The sequence below is a fragment of the Falco biarmicus genome, chromosome 1 (assembly GCF_023638135.1).
Source record: "Falco biarmicus isolate bFalBia1 chromosome 1, bFalBia1.pri, whole genome shotgun sequence".
NCBI lineage: Eukaryota > Metazoa > Chordata > Aves > Falconiformes > Falconidae > Falco > Falco biarmicus.
In genome coordinates, this window is record NC_079288.1 from 109,582,809 (window position 1) to 109,600,160 (window position 17,352).

A 17,352-nucleotide genomic window follows, 5' to 3' on the forward strand; every position below is an offset into this window, starting at 1 on the left:
AATCCCCAAACAAGCAAAAGTCCTAAAGAAAAAAGTTCAAGATGAAAAATAGACCCCAGAAGTATGAAGTTAAATCTTTAGTGTGAGGCTTGATAATTACCACTAATACAAAGTTGCAAGATGATCTTATGTAATTACAGCATCGTATATAGTTCAGCATAATTGGCAGCCTATTCAGAAATGAGTTTGACGTTTAGCACTCTGGAAGAGAACTTGGTAGGAAAAGTTGGAAATGATTAATTTTTTACTGGAGTGTTTGTTTTAAATAACATGCTGTCTTCAGAGGCACAAAAATTATCAGGTTGTTAGTGTACAATAACAGTAAATTGCAAAAGCTTTATATGGCACATATATGGTTCAATTACTTTTATATTGGTGGGGTTTACTGTGAGGATTAAATAGTTGATAATTTTTAGCCCAAATATTTCAGTGTTATGCAATAGTAGTACATAGTGCAGGCTGTTTGTAAGGTAAATTTAAGAAAGTTCTGTGAGATTAGTGGCTTGAAAAAGCAGGAGATGATACGAAGGGTTGTTAGCTGATACGTGGCCGGAAGGATTTTCTTTACACAGTGGAAGCAGAGCACAGAAGGAAATGCTTGGAGCATTTTTGAAAGAAGTGCTAGAAAGGTGAAAAGAAAGAAGTCAAGAGGAGAGCGTAGTTGATGAACCGATCAGCTTCATTGAATCATTGTAAGTGATGGAGACAAACCGTTTGAGGAATGTGAGGAAAGCAAGCAACAGTTAGGAAGCATAGCTGCACCGTATGTGTTCTGTGTGCACAGAATTCCAACCCAGCCTCTCTGTATTTACTGCTCTGTCAGCCTTGCCTTTGTCTATCCTGCAGCTTACTGAGCTAGAAACCTAGCAGTAACAGGTAGCAAAGCTCCTGTAACACATTTTACTTCATTTTCTTGCCATTTAGAACAGGCTGTTTATGTGTTCCGGTCCAAGGTCAACAACTCCTCTATGTTTTTACAGGCAAGAGACCTACTTTCGGGCTACTAGTATAATGTGTTCTGCAAGAGCTCTCTCCTGGTAGCTCTGGTTTTTGAGAGTACAGTAAGAGATGGAAGTGAAGTAGTTAGCAAAACCAAGCTCTTTAAGTGTAGCACCTCGGGTGCTGCTAGAGGAAGACATACCAGCAAAGGAAAAACTATTAGAAGCAGAGTAGCAGATGAGTATATTGCCAAAAGAAAAAAAAAATACTGTTTTTCATAAAGTGTAAGGAGGAGTCAGATTCCAGGGACAAAAGTGAAATGCAGGAACCTCAGCAATATATATTAGTGGTTTCTTAACTCCCTTCTTGTGCATAATTACCTAGCTGCTCTATTTCTGTTCTGGAGTGGTTTTGTATGATGTCTCTGTCATGTATGTGTCTCAACTCATGGCTGACAAAGAAATGTGTCACTTTGGAAAGGTGTCTGTGCAGTTGGGCAGGGGGGTTATTGTGGTTTCTTTTAGGCCTGCATTAGTACTCTTCTTCAAAGGACTTGTTTAGTGCAGCAATCTTTGTTGAGAGAAACTATAAGATCGCTTTGAAAATGGAAATCAACTTCATAATGCTAGTTTGTCTAATACTGTAATGACATTGTGCAGAACACATGAATCTGATTCCTTCTAAGTAATCTCATATGACTGATAAGTCCTTGATTTTTAGATGGGATTACTTTGTGTGCTTTGTTGCCCAGTCAGGTATTAATTTGTCTTTTGGTTTGCTAGTGAGAAGAAATGAAGGTTTCAAGAGAGATGATGCCAGTGGTGCTTTGCCAGGTGCAGATGATATCTCCACATCAAGTCAAGCCAATTCTCAGAGGGCAAGGTAAATCCTGTGAAAACATTATGTCTTGGAGTGCTTTGTCTTTATCAAAGGCAGTATTCTAAATTTGCCGCTTAGTTTTTCACTCCTATCCCAGCTTCTATTTAGGTTACAAAATTGCATTTTTTACTTGAAAGAAAAAAGCATTTTAGAATTACATATTGCAGTCTGAAGTAGGAGTCTGGTGATGCACTGTGGTGTAGAGGTAAGTATACCAGTTAGGAGTCCAGATTCAGTTCCCATATTTAACAGACTGGGTTGTACCATTATCAAGTTGCTTTATCTGTCAGAATGTTGGGGCTATGTTCTGCTTGGAAATATATTATATATATATATTTTATATATATATAAAAATATATAATAATTTCTAATTTGATTATACTTTTTCTAAAATAGTTTTGAAAAATGTTGATATTAACGCAGATGAATTGGCATGTGGGTTTTTTTTTCATTTAATAAGGAAATGATAGTTTGCCTATTTCTTTGAAGTAAGCCAAAAGTCATACTTTTGGTTGGTTATTCTGGCAGACTCTTAGTTTGCCTTGTTGTGTTTGGATTCATATTTTTTTTAATACCTCAGCACAGATTAGGCAGGCCAATTCAGTAATTTATGCTTTTTTGAAATTTGTCATGCTGTGTGTTTGAATATTACATCTGTTTGGGGTTTATTTATTCAAGTCCTTTTCATCAACATTGCTTTAAAAAGTAGGTTCTGCTTTGTACATCACTTTAATACAGCATCTCTAGCATCTCTGTACAGAAGAAGCATATCTTGCCATACCTGTTTGGTTTTGAGAGTGGTTCTGTTCTAAATGTTTGAGAATTTTTATTGACATTGACCTTTTGGATGGAGAATTTTCTTCTTCTAGTCTCTGTCAGACGCCAGATCACCCTCGAATATTTTTTCAAAATGATTCAAATAATTTTTGTAGTAAGGGAAAAAGAAGTAGTAAAAAAAAGACTTTTGTTTTCCCCATCTTCCCTCACCACATTACAACAACAAAGCCCTCTCTTGACAGCTTTTTGCTTTGTTTGGGGTAGATCAGGAGAAAGATGGCAGCTGTGCTCAGTATTTTAGGATATCTAGATGTTTCTGGCATAATTTGGACGGAAATCCTGCTCTATCCTATTGAAGAAGCTTATAGGTATCTGAAGATTCAGAACTGATTCAGGTGATGTGACAAGGCTGTCAAAAATGCCCTCCATGTTCATTTAACATACAGGGTCGTGTGCAGTGAGTAGGGGTTAGAGGCATGCTTTGAACATGGAGGTGAAAATAAGTGAATATCTGCTTCTTGCACTGCACTGTGTGCCTTAAATAGGTCTGAATAAGGCAGGGTCACTGAGCTGTGTCTGAGTGCAGATGAACAAGAGAGGGCAGTTACTTGGCAATCTTACAGCTTTTGGTGATCTGCTGAGCAGCTACATTGGTTTTATTACTGCTTGCACATTGCCTGAAAAATGCGAAGTCATCTAGAAATGTGTATTTTGGCATTTCTTGCAGGGGTGAAGTGTTTAGGTATTGCTTAGCTGGATCAACACATCTCTGTTGGCAGGAATATGGTATCTATTCATGTAACAGCGTGTGTGTTAAACTGCAGTGTCCAAGCAGGCTTAGAAATCCAGACTGTCTTGACATAGAATTTTGGCTAGTGTATGAGCTTTTAGGGGAAACTTCAAGGTCTTGGGTTACAGGTTTATGTTCCATGTTACACAGTTGAAGAGCTGTAAATTTCTGCTTTGCATTTTATACTGTTTTAGCACCAGACTAAAATGGTGAAATAGATTATTACTACTGTGTGTACAGAATGAGCTGTATAGCAGTATTCACCAAAAGAAAAAAAATAAAACAACAGTAAGTTAAGAAAGCTAAGTCAACCTTCATTCTTCTTTGACTTGAACCCAGGAAAGTTGCCAATTCAAGCTGTAGCTATGCTCCAAAACAAAAAAGCAGTAATTTGTGGATACTGATAGAGAGCTTTCCTTTCTATTTACAAAATGTTTTAGAAACAAAAAGTGGTATGTAAATGAGTCACATTGTTGTAAATGAATCGGGCCTATTATGCAAGTGAAAATACCATGATAAAAGAGTATGTACTTTCTCATGGTTCCTTTTACATTATTTTACTTTGTATTGCTCTGTTAAGACTGGTACCTTTAATGGATATTTGTTTACATATGTGTGAAATCTAGGAGGAAAACTTTGTTTTGTAAGTGCAGTGTAGACTTAAATGTTGTGCTCAATAATGGAATGAATTTTACATGTATGTAACTATGCAGTCTTACTTCAAGGTTTAATATTTTTTTGAATCTCCTATTTCTGCTTCAACTCCTCTCTGTGCCTTTCCTAAAAGATATCACTCTGCACTTGCACAAAAATGTCATGGTAGGGTACCACAGGTAGTTCTTCACTGATTTTTCATAACTGTTCCCCAGTTTTTATAAGGTGGAAAAGCTTTTTTTTTTTTTGTTTTGTTTGTTTTGGTTTTGGTTTTTAATCTAAGTACCAAGCCTGGTAAGTATATCCAAGACTGAAAAATGAGGCTCAGCTCCTGAAAGCTAGTTTTACTAGCTTTATTTGTAGATCCGTTGAGAAACAGGAAAGCAACCATCAGGAGAATTTGGTCCTAAAATAGTACTTAGATAATATCTCTGTTAATTATGTGAGCTGAATAGAAACCGGTGTGTGCTCTTGGTCTTGCTTTCCAACAGCTGTTAAACTTTACAGTGCTAGCAAGTGTGAAAAGCAATACCATCAAAGATGGTAGCTAGTTAAACAGGGAGATTTCTAAGAAAGTAACTTAGGTTTTTTTCCACATCTTTGCATGTTGCTGCTTTAAAATGTCTTGTGCTGTAGAAGACCATGGCTTTTATAACTTTAGAAACATAAGCTTTCAAAGTAAAACTGTTAATAACAAGTAGTTCCAAGGAGCAGATTCACAGAGTTTACATTTTTTGACTGGTAGTTTGATTTCATAGTTTGGGGAAGTATGTGCAACTTAATTCATTGCTTGAATTCCATTAGCACTTGGGAGCAAGTTTCAGTGTTTTTCTCTGTGTTCAGAGATACCATCTATACTTCAGTACATAATTTACTGCTCCTGTGGCATGTCCTTAGAGGCAGTCTGCTTAGTTATCCATGGAATTATCCTTGTAAAACTGAGTTGTCAATCAAATAGGGGGATTTGGATTTGAGAGAGTCTGCCACCAATATTTTAAAAAAACAGTGAAGCTGTTCAGAATTATCAGCCAATACGACTTGTGCTGTTTGGGTGGGCTGGCCTGCTCTTGAACTAGCATAAGCCATAGATTCTTCTGTATTATGCTCAGAGTACACTCAAACCCTTCTCTGTGATTGTTGTTATCCTTTAAACTTCTTGGAATGCTTTCCTCATGGCAATGTATACTTGTGTCTGTGTTTCCTCTTTGCTTCTTGTATTCCTTATTCCCTCCCCCTCTTTTTGTTTTTCTTCCTTTACTGTTTCTTCCTTTTTCTCTCTAGGAGCAGCAGCTGACATGGATCTCTTCCTTCTGTTGCCTTTCCCTTCCACTAGATCTCATTTCCATATCCTTCCTACCTTACCAAAAGGCATCCATCTTTCCCAGTCTATTCCTGACCTTTCCACTGCACTAATCATTAGAGAATGCCTGCCTCCTTCCCTTCTTCCAACTTCCTTCTCTGATCCAATGCCTGCTAATTTCTCGGTAAGTACACTAGGTGAGGAGTTAATCGCTTCCCTCTTTTGTAGGAATCAGCCTTCCAAGTGATTGCTCTCAGTACTGTCTTCAGGTTAATAAAGTAGCTCTGAGATTCTGGTTTGCAGTCAGACATTGATGAAAATACAGAGTAGCAGCCAAGTACTTGTCTGATGATATACCGTAGGAAACTTATTTTTATGTTGTTATGTGTTAGGAATGTAATTTGGTGGGGTTTCTTTAAATATTTTTATGTTGGAGTAATAATACTTGCATATTCTGAACTTCATGGAAGAGCTCTGCCTGTATCTGTTAACAGTATCTCCTCTTCTGTAGAATGAGAGATGCATTCCTTGTCTTGGAACTTAAGAGTGCATCATGCTGATACCCTCCATAGAAGACTGACACTGACAAAGCCAGAGTTAGTTATACTTAAACCAGGATGCTGAAGCATGCTGATTCCTGGTCGGTTTATATACTAAATTAGGACAATTTTTAAACCATTAGGCTTTTGAGCTTCCTCCCTGGACATCCCACAACCACCCCAATTTTCAGAGAAACTAATAGATGTCAACAAAGATGATAAACTAACATAATGATAATACTTGACACTAACTTTTTATTGCACAGAACCATATGTTATTAAAAAGGCAAAACTTTTTTTCTGCAGTAGAGTTTTAGTTTTTCACATTAGCAAGTGTTTTCAGATACAGCCAGCTGCAATATGTGTATCTTTTTCTAGAATCTTTGATAATTCATAGATATTTATGTTCAGAAAGTGTTTGGTTTTGTCTTATATCAGAGCCCATCCTTAGACCTTCATCTGAAGGACGCTTGTGGGTGTATTTAACTTAGTTCACTGTGAATGTTCCCACAGGTGTTGATCTTAATAAGCTTCTCCTCGGTGAAAAGCTGAGCATGTGCACAAGTCTTTGCAGGTCTGAGGCCTTTTCTCATTACTTTGTCCTTTTAGGTGCACATTAAGTCTGTTGCAGAAGGGAATAGAGGAGGAATAAGGGAAGCGATGCTATGAAAGCTCTGCACAATGGAAGGGATAATGGGCTTACATTAATAAATTTTCTGTGACTACTCTAGATCTTCCCTGAAATTCCATTTGAGGAACTTCAGCATTGTTTTGCTCAGATTTTGGTGCATTACTGGCGTAAATCAAGAGAATGGGATGCACTTTCCATACTACTGGCATTCTTTATAAACTTTGCTGTAAAAAGATGAAAAAAAAAATTTGATGTATTCTCCACCAGTTAGCATAGACAACTGTACAGCCTGAACAGGTACATTTTCTCTGAGTTTATTAGCTGCTGTGTCATTCACCAAACATATCTTCAGGTTCTTTTTAAAAAAATATAAACTTAATGTCTTTTTAAAAGTCTGTACATTACCTTTTACTACAGAGGGGCTGTGTCAGTGTCAGCGCAGGGCTTACTCTATATTTACCTGTATTCCTAAATCTTCAGTGCAATGATGTGCAGGCTTTAAAACACTTTCTTTGCTCTTTCATGTTTTTCATTACTCCAGCATACCATCTACAGTAACACTTAGCTTAGAATTGCTAGAGGTGTTTTTTGGAGGATGAAATTCTTGTTAGTTTATCCTGTCCATTTGTGTTTAAAAATTGCCTCTGTATAGTTACGTTAGCAAAGGTAGAACATGTTTTTTTCTTGTTTTAGGACTTCTAAAGAAGCTTTGATTGGTTTATATTTAGTTTGGGGTTTAAAGGTGTTTTTCTGTAAGCATGGGACAGAGGGAGGGGAGTGGAAATTGGTTTTGTTTTTCTTGGATTTTTCCCTTTCATCACATTTCTTAACTGCTTGATTTCAAATAAAGAATGGATTTTTTTCACCCAAAATAGGATACGGATTTCTTCCACAGAGAATAAATAAATAATGGTAGGACATTTGAGATCTATGTCCGCTGTGTTTTTCAGAAATACTGATGGGTTTTTGTTGTTTGGTTTGTTGTTTTCTTTTTTTCCCCTTCGGATTATTGATTTGGACTTTTAATTTATTTTTTGTGGTGGTGGCTGTGTATCAGCCAAGCCATTCATAGGAATTTAAAAGAAAAGGATTTTTTTTTTTCAGCAAAATAAGATGATGAAAACATCAGAGTATGATATTTAGAATAACCTAGTATATAGGATGTTGATATATATAGCATATTTATATAAATATTTCAAGCTATACTACTGTTCAGGAAAAAATCAGGGAATAGGTGACAGTGCTGTGCAAAGAGTTCATAAAGAATTATTACAGAGAAAGTGATTGGAACAATACTTATAAAAGTACACTATTTTAGGGTTTTTTTTAACAGCATATTTTTGAACATGCCTTTTACACAAGTCCCTGCTTGAACAGAGAAGTTAAGGTATTTTCAAAGCATTAATCTTTTTCTTCCTCCTGTGTGTTCACTGGGTTTGTAGTGTCAAGTTATTTTTTAGACTGCAGCTGAGCCTTTATTTTCATATGAATAAATGACAAGCAGCTGTAGAGACTTGGCATGTTTTCTCACTTTCTGTATTGATGGATTGCTGTAATGTGCAAACTTCCTGGCTGCTGAATAAATGTTGTGTTTAAAATAGTATTTGATAACTAGTTTTTGTGTTCTGGGTTTCCACTTACCTAAGTGCTTAAAGCAGCAGAATGCGTTAGGCATGCCTACAAATGTCTTTCATCCCCTTTGACTATACTCTAGGCAACATGAAGCACCGTTTGAAGGCAATCTGATAAGTCAAGAAGTGATGCTAAAGCGTCAGGAAGAAGAAATGATGCAACTGCAAGCTAGAATGGCTCTCAGGCAGTCCCGACCTAACCTCTACCCAGGAGATGCAATTAGGTCCTCAATGCTTGACATGACTAGAGATCCGCTGAGAGAAATAGCCCTGGAAACAGCCATGACGCAAAGAAAACTGAGGGTAATGCCCTGATCTCAGGTGAACTCTGATTTTCATTGAAACAGAGCAGAAACTGTAATATGAGGGATTAATAAACGGGATCCTGTAATAAACAGTCATCAACAGATGAAATGCTAGGTGTTTGGTGTTGCCCTGATAGGAAAGACCTACTCTGCCAGGGTAAACTTCTGAGATTTTGTGGCATTAGTGGCTACATAGGCTACTAGTATCAAGAGATGCTAGAACAGACAGCTAGCCTTGACTAAAGTTTGCATGATCAAACAATAAAGTGGCCTAACAAAGGTAAGGGGTAGTTTTCTCCTGTATTCTGTGTTGTTTTCAACCACTTTGGTTTGCATTTATTTTAGTAGAATGTGGATGTGTCCCACCAGCATAAAAGGTTATTAAATCGGCAAGATGAGAAGGTAAAGAAAGGCAGAAAGGATTCATTTGACTCTTGGGTTCACACTGAATCACAAACTCTCCTTTCTTTTCCCAGTTGTCTTGGTCTGTGAATGAAATGTCAGATTGCAGAGAAAGAGGGGGACAGAGGTATAGGTAAATAGAGTCACTGATGTTTAGAAGAGATGATGACTTGATGCCCTCTGCTGCTGCTTTCAGTGAACTGGATTTATTTTTTATTTAATTTTTTTTTTTAAGGATGGGAAAACTTGAAACAACTCGAGTGAATTTGCTGTCCTAATCCAGGATAATAGTTCCTGTATCTGTCTCCAGTTCACAGCAGTTTGACCAGTTAGTTCATGTAGGCTTTAACTAACCAGGTTGGCTCCCCCCGGCCCTTAAGAAGTTCATGTGTAGATGTTTTACATAAAGTACACAGTATGTACTAGGCAGTAGCCAGTGAAGGTTTTCCCTCAGAAGGTGATTCTTGTGTCACTTTTTTAATGCGGTATTGGAGTGGGTATCGTGCAGAGGACTTCCTTTAACAGTTTGGACAGGTAACCTCCTGTAGTTTACAAGGTGAATTAGTAGAATGTTTATTTGTGTACAGGCTGACAGAAACTGGCCAGGATCTCTAACTGAACCCAGCAGATATGAGACTTGTGTGTCACAGGCAGAGATTTGTCAAGGCAGGATTGCCACCAATGCAGAAAACCTTAGTACTATCAGGCAGTTGCTTACTGACATAAGCCCAGATGGCCCAAATAGGCAACCCACACCCTGTATTTTAAAGGAAGACAAATAATGTTACGGTGTTGGCTTTTTGCCCAGCAAAGGAAGGAAAATACACAAAGTGACAGTGTCACCAGTGCTGTAGCTTGCCATTGGTGTCTAGTACACGTGCTGGCAAAATCAGGTTCTTTAGACTTACCAGCTCATGGGAGAAATTAAGTACAGTTTTCAAGTTTCAGCCTTTTGTTCCTCTTTGACGTTTCCAGGGCAGGAGTTAACTGTGCATCAGTCTGTTATTCCAGCAACACGATGTTCATTCATACTCTTGTGATTTGCAGAACTTCTTTGGCCCAGAGTTTGTGAAAATGACGATTGAGCCATTCATCTCCTTGGATCTACCAAAGTCCATCTTGGTAAGAAAGGGGCTATTCAGCAGTGACAGGGAAAGTATGTTAAGCCAACAAATGTGCTTTTATCACAAGTGTGAATGTTGGGATATTTTATTCCACAAAATGCAGACTAAGAAAGGGAAGAATGATGACACAAGGCGAAAAGTAAATGTGATGCTTCTAAGTGGGCAGAAGCTGGAACTGACCTGTGATACCAAAACGATATGTAAAGATGTCTTTGATATGGTTGTTGCCCATATTGGCTTGGTGGAACATCACTTTTTTGGATTGGCTACTTTAAGAGGTAAGGAGGAGGATTTGATGTAGCTGGCAGGTACAGAATAAAAAGAATTAGCTACATGGTGTTGAGAAAAGATAAGCAAAGACTGCCTGGCATCTACAAAGCATTTTCTTTGAGTTATGTTCTCTTCTATTGAGGCAAAATACATTCCTCAGTGAAGAGCAACTTCACACAGTAAAATTCTGCATTTGCCTGAGCAATGACAGCTCATCCTGGGCAGCCTTTGGTTACTGAGTTTTTTCTTCCCTGCTGTTTGTTGCCTTCACTCTTAACTACTAGTACCCTTCAGAGGACCGAAAGGGCTTTGGGTTCGGTTAATATGCCATAGGCAATGTTGCAGCCTGTTGCGGAGGCAGATCCATTGGGATGCATAGGAGGGCCCCTTGTGTAGAGGGAGTTGCCTTGAGAAAAAAGAATTTGCTCCTGAGCTGTTAATTTTTCACTATTAGAACAGATGAGAAGTTGGCAGAACTAACAGTGTTCAGACCCAAGTTTCTTGTCAGCACATCTCACAGGCTGTTGCAGAACCATAGCTCTCAAAATACTGGCATGAGATAGAAGCACTTAGCAGCCCAAGAGCTTACTCTATCCGTGCAGGCTTCTGATGCTCTTGGTAATTTAGTTCCCTTGAAAGCATTTTGCAGAAATGTAAATGGGACAGAAGTAGTAAGAGAGGAAAGGAATTATATATTTTGGATTTCCTGTGGAATAAGTAATTTGAAATTTTAAAGAAATCATGGAAGGTAACTTTTCTCTCCCCCCCCCCCCCCCCCCCCCCCCCCGTCTTTGGGGTACTTCTGCCCTTATCCAGTGTTCCTTTTAATAGCTATTAGACCGTTGTTAGTCAACAGAAGACCTTACTGTTCAAAACCGAATTCCGGAATTATAAATCTGTTCTTGATGGTCCAGTTGGAGAAAGTTTTGGTTTTAATGTTTTTACCCATGTGCTTTCCTTTAACGTTCGTGGCAGACAATGAATTTTTCTTCGTTGATCCTGACATAAAGCTAAGTAAAGTAGCTCCAGAAGGATGGAAGGAAGAACCAAAGAAAAAGAACAAGCCCCCTGTCAACTTCACTCTGTTTTTTCGCATAAAGTTTTTTGTGGATGATGTCAGTCTTATACAGTGAGTGTATGAAATTTTTTTTAACCCCTTAAGCTATAAGTTTATGGATAAAAATTGGAATCAAATACTGGAAATTTACTATAACAAGAAGAATACCAACAGTGGTGTGGCGGTTTTTTTTGTGGTTTTTCTTTTGTTTTCCTGTTCTAGGCATACGCTGACTTGTCACCAATATTACCTACAGTTGCGGAAGGACATCCTGGAAGACAGGATGCACTGTGATGATGAGACAGCCTTTTTATTAGCATCCCTAGCTCTCCAAGCTGAGTATGGAGATTACCAGGCAGAGGTACACCATCAAATTTCACCTTTGAGAAACTGTGTTCTTGCCGCTTAAAGAATGGACTGTGAACTGCCACATGTACTTCACAGCTCTGCCCTGGTCCAGAAGCTCAGCTGATATGCTGTTGGCAGTTTTTGCTGTGGGCAAGTTTTCTTTTAGTCTAACACAGGGCTGTTGTAGAATCTAGTTCAAGATCTGGGTGTTGAACCCTCTCGCTTCAGTAGAGGTAGTCAGCCTTGAATAGGAAGAAACCCTATGTGAAATTAAGCTGTGGGTCAGGGTTGAAATTTCGAATCCCTCCCCTTACTCAGAATCATGTGATTCTATGATTGAGTTGTAGTGTATGATTCTTTGTAAAATGAATGTTTATGCTTCATTTGTGCTCATAGAGTAGTGTATGGAGATGCTGTTACAAAAATGTTTTGTCTTGTAGGTGCATGGCATGTCATATTTCAGACTAGAACACTATGTCCCGGCTAGAGTGCTGGAGAAACTAGATCTGTCCTACATCAAGGAAGAGCTGCCAAAATTGCACAGCACTTATGTGGGTGCATCTGAAAAAGAGACAGAATTAGAGTTTTTGAAGGTAAATGTGCAGCAGTTTGCTTCCTTAATCTGTGATGTAAGAAATGCCTTGTGGCAGTATGGGTGTATTGACTTCAAGCAAATGCACAGAACAACTTAGGATCTGAATAACACTACAAGGAAGAAAGCTGAAAAGGTCTTCTCAAAAGACACATCATTACAAGTGAAAAGAGTTCGTAATAGATGGGAAGGAAGTCCTTTCACTTTTTTTTCCAATCAGTAGTCTTCCTGCTTTAGCTCAAACTAGTTAAAGGAGTTATTGATCCTAGTGTTTACTCTAAAGGAAGCTATGACTGTGAGGCAGCACACCCTGTGTTCCCTACATCCTTGGTTCTTCCTGTTCAGAAAAAAAACAGTCTCAATTATGAAAAGTTTTGTTACAGCTAACACTGTTCATAGTGCTTGGTATGAAGCAAGCCAGAAGTGTTATCAAGCAGACTTCCCTGTGCAGGTACTATGTAAGATGATGGGAAAACTAATCACAGATACATTTTGTTTATTCTAAAAGGACCCAGTAAGAAATGTAATTCAGGGGTTTGCTGCCATTGTTTGTAAAATAAACATTAGGTCCTGCCTTGACGCAATGGCTGCAAACAAGTTCAGGGGTTGACTGTTTGCTGCTGAGACACTGGATAACCATTACACTGCAATTCCACAGTCTCTTTGAGAAGGTGATGGAAGAGGCACTCAGCTGACTGCCCCTTCTAAGGCTGTTTCTCCTTTGGCAGAAGTGTTCTTTTAGTTTAACCACAGGGGGCAAGAGCAGAGAACTTGATGCTAGCTAAACCTAGTCTGACTGAGAGTGGGGTGGGGAGAGCAGTTAGGTTCCCTTGTTTGATTTGTTACATCAATCCCTTATGACAGTACTGAAGAGACAGCGGGAATGGATGGCTGGGAGTGCAAAGTAAGTGGAACTGCAGCTTTTGACAGTTATGATGCCTTAATGTGATCACAGACTTGCAGTGTTAATTTAATTCTGTTTTTAAGAAACCTGTCAATAACAAGTGCATCCTGGGTAGTTACAGTTTATTGCCAGCAATTGATTTCTGCAAGTTTGATATACTTACAGGCGTTCTTGATTCATACTTTCATTATTTGATTTTAATAAATGCTAGGTTCATTTGCTGTAGTGTTTGGCAGGTCGAGAGATATCACCAAGACTTACGACCCTGTAGGGCAGCTGATGTCTCTGTTGTAACATCCGTAAACTGTCAGTGGAATCACCAGGCAGAGAGTAATCTTTTTTCTAAAATCCATATATATAGATATGCATTTATTAAAATACTTACATAGAGGTATCTTAGTTATATAGAGGTATAAAAAACTTATAATAGCCTTAACTTCATATTCTTAGAAGTCTTATTGCATTGATTTGTACAGTTGTGTCAGAGGCTCACGGAATATGGGGTTCATCTTCATCATGTGTTGCCTGAGAAGAAATCCCAAACAGGTATCCTTCTGGGAGTGTGCTCCAAAGGAGTTGTTATTTTTGAAGTTCACAATGGTGCCCGCACACCTGTACTACGCTTCCCATGGAGAGAGACCAAGAAAATATCCTTTAGTGTAAGTTGGTTTCTCTTCCTCTCTGTGTATACATATGTATTATTTGTATCTCCAGATACTCATTTTTGTGTGTGTGTAATTTTTGCCAATTAAGCTGCTGTTTTACAACATAATATGACTACATTATGTGGCTAAGCTGTGTTGTGTTACGGGATTGAAGTAGGAGTTTTGATGTTTTAAAGATTTATTTTTTTAATTAGCTTGCATTCTATGCCTCTGAGGTTCCAGCACCTGTATTGTGGCAAATCTGTATTGATGTGAAATGTGGCTTCCCTGCCTGTAAGGAAAGAGCTATTATGAAGATAAATCAAGGACTGCTCTTAGCATGGGAAGCAGCTCTGCCCGTTTGCTGCATTTCTGGGTAATCCACCTGTGCTGGCATATGGGACATGGGTAGTGAAGGGGCACTGGAGTAAGAATCCTGTACTAGAGGACTGAGTACTGGCATTTGCCAGTGTAACTAGGAGATGCACCTATGTTGCTTTTAAGTTGTTATATTTCCAAGAGTAGTTAAGTTAAATGATAATGGGTGACGGGCTGAGACATGAACTGGACATTACCAGCCAACTTTAGCGGGTAATCCATAATCTGGTGGTCATGTGTCAGTTCTTAATGAGGTGTTCAGCCTCAAATACTTACCTTTATATAGGTATTGAAAACAGTACTTCAGTCTGATACCTTATCAAAAAGCTACAGCCTGTTTTATTTGTGATATGATTTTAAGTAGAATTGATAAATTGAAGTTTAAAAATTACAAAAAAAATAAATTTAAGATCTGGAACATTAACTGATAGATTTCATAATTAGGTAGGCATCTAGTTCTTTTCCTTTTGAGGGGAAACACCCCTTGTGACTTCCTCAGACGCTTTTGAAAACCCCGTCTTGAAAAATTTAATAGTACTGGTTGCCGTTAGTCAGCACTAATAGTAATAGGGACAGATTGAATAATAACAAAAGTATGGTGTGAGCTAGCCCAGAAGTAGCTTTACAGTGTTACTTTGTAAATCTCAAATTACTTTCAGCACCTATGTTAACAGAAGTCTCTCCTATCAGTGCCTTTTGCTTCAGGAAAGTTTTGAGTGCTCTGACTGCACAAACACACACAAAATTCTTTGTAGGCTAAAAGAAATCATTATCTTCAACTTTTTTCTTTCTCCATTGTGTAGAAGAAGAAAATAACTTTGCAGAACACATCAGATGGTATCAAGCATGCATTTCAGACTGACAATAGTAAGACTTGCCAATACCTTTTGCATCTCTGCTCTTCCCAGCATAAGTTCCAACTACAGATGAGAACCAGGCAGAGCAACCAAGACACTCAGGACATTGGTAAGGACTGTGGTGCTGTGTTGGGGTTTAATAGCAATCTATATGTATTTTTGTAAGGAGTTGAAAAACTAAACTTGAGCTTCAGTAATTCTGCTGGGTGCTACATATGTGAAGCTCTGCGTTTGGCAGGTTTATACTATAAAGAGAATCTACTAGCTATGTTTGTTTAGGTTTTGTTTAAGGGGAAAAAAAGAGTTGACAGATCACACAGAGCTGGCGTACAGCAGCTGCTTTAAAATAAAGGGAATCTAAGAATAGGTCAGTAATAGTATTTTCCTATTTAATTAATGGCTTTTGGCTTTTTTCAGAAAGAACTTGGAAGATATTTCAATAGTAGGATTTTTACATTTTGCTTAATATGAAATGAATTGGTTTGATAATGTGGAATTACAGATAAAATGGTGTTATCATGCGAGGGCAAATACAGTAGGGAACATTTCATGATGCTGCATCTGTAAGCTGTGAGTGTAGCTGTCTTTATTCCCCTTAATGAGTGGTGAACCTAGTAAGGAACACACTGATGCGAGTCAATTTTCTTCAGAATTGCCATCTAATATGTGTGTATAATAGGAAGTGTGAAGATGTTCTTTTTAGATGTAAACTATTAATTGGAAAATGCAGTCATTGAAAAAACCCTCTGTACTAGTTTCTTCACTGTTTGGAGCAGAGCTCACTTGGTTGGCTGGCCTTCAGCACAGCCTGGAAGTGCTATTTTGGTCAGTCTGCCTGCTCATTCTTTCTTTGTTCCCTGTTTTTTTATCTGTCTGCATTCCAGTTGCTCTTAATCCAAATTTCCACCAGTGTAGCTGGAATGGAGTTTGACCCCATTGCTCTGGAGATTGTGAACTCTTAATTAAAAAAAAAAGGGGGGGGGGGGGGGGGGGGGGACGGGGGGACGGGACGTGGCAAATATGCAGCCTTTTTTCTGTTATGTTGGGCTCAACCAGCTTAGTGCAGAGAAATAGGATGAAGTGACTTGCAGCCCTTGTACCATTCTCTAACTTGGCACTTGCTTATCCTGAATTGCAAAGGCTTTCTTGGCTAGGCAAACTTGGTTGCTCTTACAGATGCAGTATGTGTTGTGCTTTGAGAGTCTGGAAAATAACAGTTTGCTTCTGTGTAGTGCAGATCACTTGGAATTCAGAGGTCTCAAATTTCATCAATCATTCATAATCAGGAGCAATTACATCAGTATTATGATTAATTCTGTTACACTGGGTTATTAAAAGTAAAAACAATTGAAACAAAGTTTGTTTCTGTCATAACTTTACTGATCTAAATTGATAAGCCATGCTTCTCTTTCCTGCATATATATATATATGCATATAGCAATAGAGATACTAGAATAGTATTTATAAAACGTGAATTATTGTAATATGGGTAAGAGAAAACAATGATAAAGCAGCCAGTCCAAATAGCATATTAATTATGTAAGTACTACTTTTCTCTTTTAGAGCAGCGAAATCCCAGGCAGTATTTGGGAAGCATTATTCTTAGCCTTCAGGAGCATCAAGTATTTTATTTTTTTTTCTCCCCAGAGTCCTTAAAGTGTCAGTAAAAACTGGGGGTTGGGAAGCACTCAGCAAAACTAAAAAAATGGGCTGATGAAAATATTATTAACTCATGGCTGAAAACCACAGGAAGCGTATGTTTTGAAGGTTTCTTACTTAAAGACTGATTTTGGGTTAACGCCACAGTGAACACAAGCATGTGTCCATAACATTTGCAGTGTTCATAGGGTGGAGTAGCAGATTTCAGAAGATTAGTATGTGTTGGAAGATTATGTAAAAAGACATGGTTACAGTGTCTTGCAAGACTCACCTTGATTTCAGCCAATGAATGGATGTAATATTTTGAGACAAGGGGGAGAAAACCTGGCGTGTGTGGTGTCAGTGAACAAATTTTCATGGAACGTTAGCAACAGAGGATGGAGGCATAAGGGAGAACACTTTATAGCCCCTGTGGATATACTGTGACATGTTTTTCGCTTATTGCACAATGTCTTCAGTGACCTGGGAGAAACCATATTAACACATGCATATCTGGTAGAAAGAATTAGGCTTGGAAAACTAAAGGAAAAAGCCTTTTAAATAGCATTCTTTCTGCATAAATAGAAAGAGATGAGTCACAATGTTTAAAACAAAAAGAAAAAAAATATTAGCAATTTTATAGGACATAAGAAAGGAAATAAGGTATAACATGAGGAGTGATGGTTTCTTTTT

At 38.2% G+C, this 17,352-nt stretch overlaps 1 protein-coding gene across 6 annotated transcripts in view; it reads left to right on the forward strand.

The window, feature by feature from the left end:
• Positions 1 to 17,352, forward strand: part of PTPN13 (protein tyrosine phosphatase non-receptor type 13) — a 126,459-nt gene that overhangs the window by 71,218 nt on the left and 37,889 nt on the right. For 5 of the 6 annotated variants that reach the window (XM_056359694.1, XM_056359685.1, XM_056359679.1 and 2 more), the window contains exons 9-17: positions 1,722 to 1,821; positions 8,224 to 8,443; positions 9,895 to 9,969; positions 10,075 to 10,249; positions 11,217 to 11,370; positions 11,521 to 11,659; positions 12,087 to 12,239; positions 13,619 to 13,801; positions 14,968 to 15,130. In XM_056359694.1, coding sequence (XP_056215669.1) covers positions 1,722 to 1,821; positions 8,224 to 8,443; positions 9,895 to 9,969; positions 10,075 to 10,249; positions 11,217 to 11,370; positions 11,521 to 11,659; positions 12,087 to 12,239; positions 13,619 to 13,801; positions 14,968 to 15,130 — 1,362 coding nt within the window. Of the gene's footprint in view, positions 1 to 1,721; positions 1,822 to 5,329; positions 5,524 to 8,223; positions 8,444 to 9,894; positions 9,970 to 10,074; positions 10,250 to 11,216; positions 11,371 to 11,520; positions 11,660 to 12,086; positions 12,240 to 13,618; positions 13,802 to 14,967; positions 15,131 to 17,352 lie in introns of those variants that run through there. The other variant, XM_056359723.1, reaches the window with a different exon arrangement.